This window comes from Notolepis coatsorum (assembly GCF_963971535.1).
Source record: "Notolepis coatsorum genome assembly, chromosome: 1".
NCBI lineage: Eukaryota > Metazoa > Chordata > Actinopteri > Aulopiformes > Paralepididae > Notolepis > Notolepis coatsorum.
The window spans coordinates 273359655-273363545 of NC_140165.1; the positions used below are offsets into that span (position 1 = coordinate 273359655).

At 46.4% G+C, this 3891-nt stretch overlaps 1 protein-coding gene across 1 annotated transcript; it reads left to right on the forward strand.

The window, feature by feature from the left end:
* The first annotated feature begins 2728 nt into the window (after positions 1-2728).
* cldna (claudin a) lies at positions 2729-3891 on the forward strand. The gene has a single exon (XM_084314577.1). It carries the CDS (start codon positions 2854-2856, stop codon positions 3475-3477), a length of 624 nt encoding a protein of 207 aa, XP_084170703.1. The 5' UTR covers positions 2729-2853; the 3' UTR covers positions 3478-3891.

Here is a 3891-nt window from a genome sequence, read left to right on the forward strand (position 1 = left end):
GGTCAAGTAGTAGTCTGACCAGTTTGTTTTGTGATGTTTGTAATTTTGTTTTAAGCGCCTTTGAGGTGCTTTGGTACCATGAGGTGCACGCATAGTCATAGTACCCTTGAATGAGTGCTCCTGCCAGAGTCTTCAGGGTATTCTTGTTTACCAGAGAGGAGATCCGGTACAAGAATCTAGTTAGTTGGTTGACTTTTTTTATTACATTGGATGCCATTTTGTCACAGGAAAGATTTTCCTCTAGGATGGAACCCAGGTAGGTAATTTCGTCTTTCCTTGTGACAATATTGTCACCCACTGTAACTGAGAAGCCGTCGGTCTTGCTGAGTTTGTTATTTGAACCGAAGAGAATGGACTCTGTTTTGCCCATGTGTAATGATAGTTTGTTATCAGCGAGCCATATGCAGATTTTGCCTAGTTCCGTGCTGAGGGTTTTTTCAACCTGCAACTTGTTCTTGTCAGAGACCAGCAGGGCTGAGTCGTCCGCAAACAGGAACAAGTTGCAGTCACAGGCTGACGACATGTCATTTGCATGAATTAGGAAGAGTAGCGGTCCTAGTATGCTTCCTTGTGGAACACCACAGCTCACTGTGAGGGGGGGGGATAGAGTACCGTTTACCGTTTAGCAAGAAGCTGATACCCTCCGAAACCATTTCTCCTTGTGGCCTTAATTGTGTAAATTCCTCCTTTGGCTACCTGTGTGTCTGGATGGAACACAATCTGCAGAGCCTGGGCAGAGCAGCCTAATGATCTTACCTCAGAGGAAAATGAAGCCATTATTGAGCCCAACGGTACTTCTGGCTTACAAACAGTGCCTTCATTCATTTCTGAAACAATCAGACTCTCTTTCTACCTCTCTTTACCCCATCTCTCTTTACTCCCCTCCCCCACCCCCTTCCTTGTCCTCCTTTTAAACAGTGCAACAAATGCAACTTTCTTTTTTTTTCTTTTTTTTTGCCCAATGTCCTTCCTGATGTCTTCCTGGCTGTTGTTGCAGCAGACCCTCACGTGGAGAGCGAGCGAGACCCCCGCTTTGCAGAACGCATACGTCCGCCTGGCGAACTGAGGCTCTGGTAGTCCAACCACCACAAGGACTGACATCACAACATTACAAGGTCAGCGCTGTTTTCCCTTCCTTCCCCCTCTGTATGTCCTAGAATCTAGATAGTCTCGTATCAAGTGCACGATTGCTCTTAACCCCTGATATGACAAACAAAAAAGTCCTAATCTAAGTAAAAGGATCGTTCTTTACAGACAATAGTCACACTCCAGAACTCTGGTGCTGGTGTGTCGGAAGGAAACACAGGTGCCAACAGCTTTTTGGACGGCTAGCGAATCCTCTTGAGGATATTGTTGCTGTGAGCACCATTCAAAAACTCCTTGTATCATGTCAAAACTGCACATGTGTCAATTTGGAAATATCTGAGAGCAACGGCAGGAGTGATTAGTACTGTACAGGGCTGGGTTTTTACCGCCAAGGACGCTTATTTTTCCTTAAAGGTAGAATTCTCTGTGCTAAATTTGCAATGAAGTTAGTGGAATTTTCCTTCCCCTTTAGCATAAAATTCAGTTGTGTTACAGAAAGTGCTAATTACATTCGTTTTTGCGTCCTGAGAAACCGCCAACGCTACGGTAAAAACAAGACTAGGATTAATGGTCAGGACTCATGTTCAGAGGATTTTTAAGCATATTATAGTTATTCTCGTAATTTCTTCTCTGTGGCTCTACCTAGCCTATATTATGTGACATCTTTGGTAGGTATCATGGCTAAAGTAGCTTGTGTATTTGACCTGTGTCTTAAGGAGTGCAACATCCCAGAGCTGCAGGTACAGTAGCACAGATAGACATATCCTGTGTATAGGTATAAGTATAGAGGACTTAGTGAAGACATTCTATACCGAGTCTCCAGACATTACTAGTGTTCTGTGTTACAAAAGGTCTTTGATCAGATCACAAGGAAATAAGGCGGAGAAAAAATATCTCCGATTTCAAATGAATTTACCATTGCCAGACCTCCTTTGATGTCTTGGGCCAACATCAAAGTAGAAAGTGTCTATTTGCCATTCCACAAAGTTGCTGTGAGGTGTTGCTTAAACGATGACGTCCAATAGTATATATGTCTTTTTCCCCAGTACAGATTTTAAATAAATGTATGCTAGGAGGTAAAAATAGGGAAACAATGTCCAGGCACGCACTCCAAGTTTTTCCAAATTTATTGGCAGCCTGAAATCATATCATGACTTTTTGGTGTGAACACACCTTCTTCAGAATGGCTTGATTGGACATTGTTTCCCCATTTTTATGTATGATATCAGAGGTTACAGCACCCAGTGTCAAGTCTAGTGAGGTGAGCGCGTTCTACTACTTTTTTCACATGCTAGAGGAGGTAAGAAATGTAAAAAATAAACTCCTATAAAGCCGATACTGTGAGTGACGGGGTGTTGATACTGTGAGTGACGGGTTGTTGCCAAATGTCCTCTTCAACCTCTATTGAAGCTGTAGAATATCGGTGACTCACAATTGAGGCTGTTTCACCTGCAACGATTACCGACGAGACAGAACAGAAACCGACATGAAGACACATGCCCTCGGGGTGAGGACGGTGGAGGGAGGGGGGCAGTCACGTCATACATCTGTGTGACAGTACGTGTTCTGTGTTGAGTGTCAAGCCCCTCCTGAGGTGAAGTGTATAAAAGCACCTGCTCCTCACCCTGCCTAAACATTTTACTCTTGGGGATCTCTCAAGCAAGATACGGGCAATCGATTTCACACACACACACACACACACATCTTTTGTGGAATTCCCTTTTGGACGACTGTACAGGAAACCCCTTTTTTCTTTGAGAAGACGACATGGTATCCGCCGGGTTTCAGATGCTGGGCACGGCCCTGTGCATCATCGGCTGGATCGGGACCATCGTGGTCTGCGCCCTGCCCCAGTGGAAGGTCACGGCCTTTGTGGGCCAGAACATCGTCACGGCGCAGACCTCGTGGGAGGGCATCTGGATGAGCTGCGTGGTGCAGAGCACGGGCCAGATGCAGTGCAAGGTCTACGACTCCATGCTGGCCCTGTCCCGGGACCTCCAGGCGGCTCGCGCCCTCACCATCATCGCCATCCTGGTCGGCATCGTGGGCACGCTGCTCTCCTTCGCCGGCGGCAAGTGCACCAACTGCGTGGAGGACGAGGGGGTCAAGGCTAAGATCGGCGTGGTGTCCGGAGTGATGTTCATTATCGCTGGCATCATGTGCCTCATCCCCGTGAGCTGGACGGCCAACACTATCATCACCAACTTCTACAACCCACTGACAATGGGTTCTCAGAAGAGGGAGCTCGGGGCCGCACTCTTCATCGGCTGGGGAGCGTCCGGCCTCCTCATCATCGGCGGCGCGCTACTCTGCGCCAACTGCCCCCCGAAGGACAACTACTCTGCCAAGTACACGGCAGCCAGGTCCTCAGCGCCCAAGGACTACGTTTGAGCCAAGATACGAGAGACTGAGATAAAGACTTCATGATGCTGTACTGTATGTGGCCCATTGTCCCTGTCACATGTCATGTGATCTATTGTGTGTATCGGGGAAGTTTGATGCTTTGATGAGGAGCTTCAAACTGGCAGCACTTCAGGAGATGGTCTCACTCCATCCAAACGGTTGTGATCTAAAGACTCGACCCGGAGAAGGGTGCCATGCCCCAAACAATGGCTCTTATATCAGCCAAATAGAATTATACACATAATCAATAGTGGGCCAATTATAGCCTGGAACAACATTTAATATGGTGTGTTGGTCTACTGTAAATTTTGTTGATGTATTGTTTTAAAAAACATTTCAGTTTTTAATGTGTGTGCATTCAAGTGATGACAAGACTGTAAATAAACTATTTTCCAACTTAAA

Excerpts from the sequence above, each read along its gene's own strand:
- cldna (XM_084314577.1), top strand. The coding sequence starts at position 2,854 with ATGGTATCCGCCGGGTTTCAGATGCTGGGCACGGCCCTGTGCATCATC.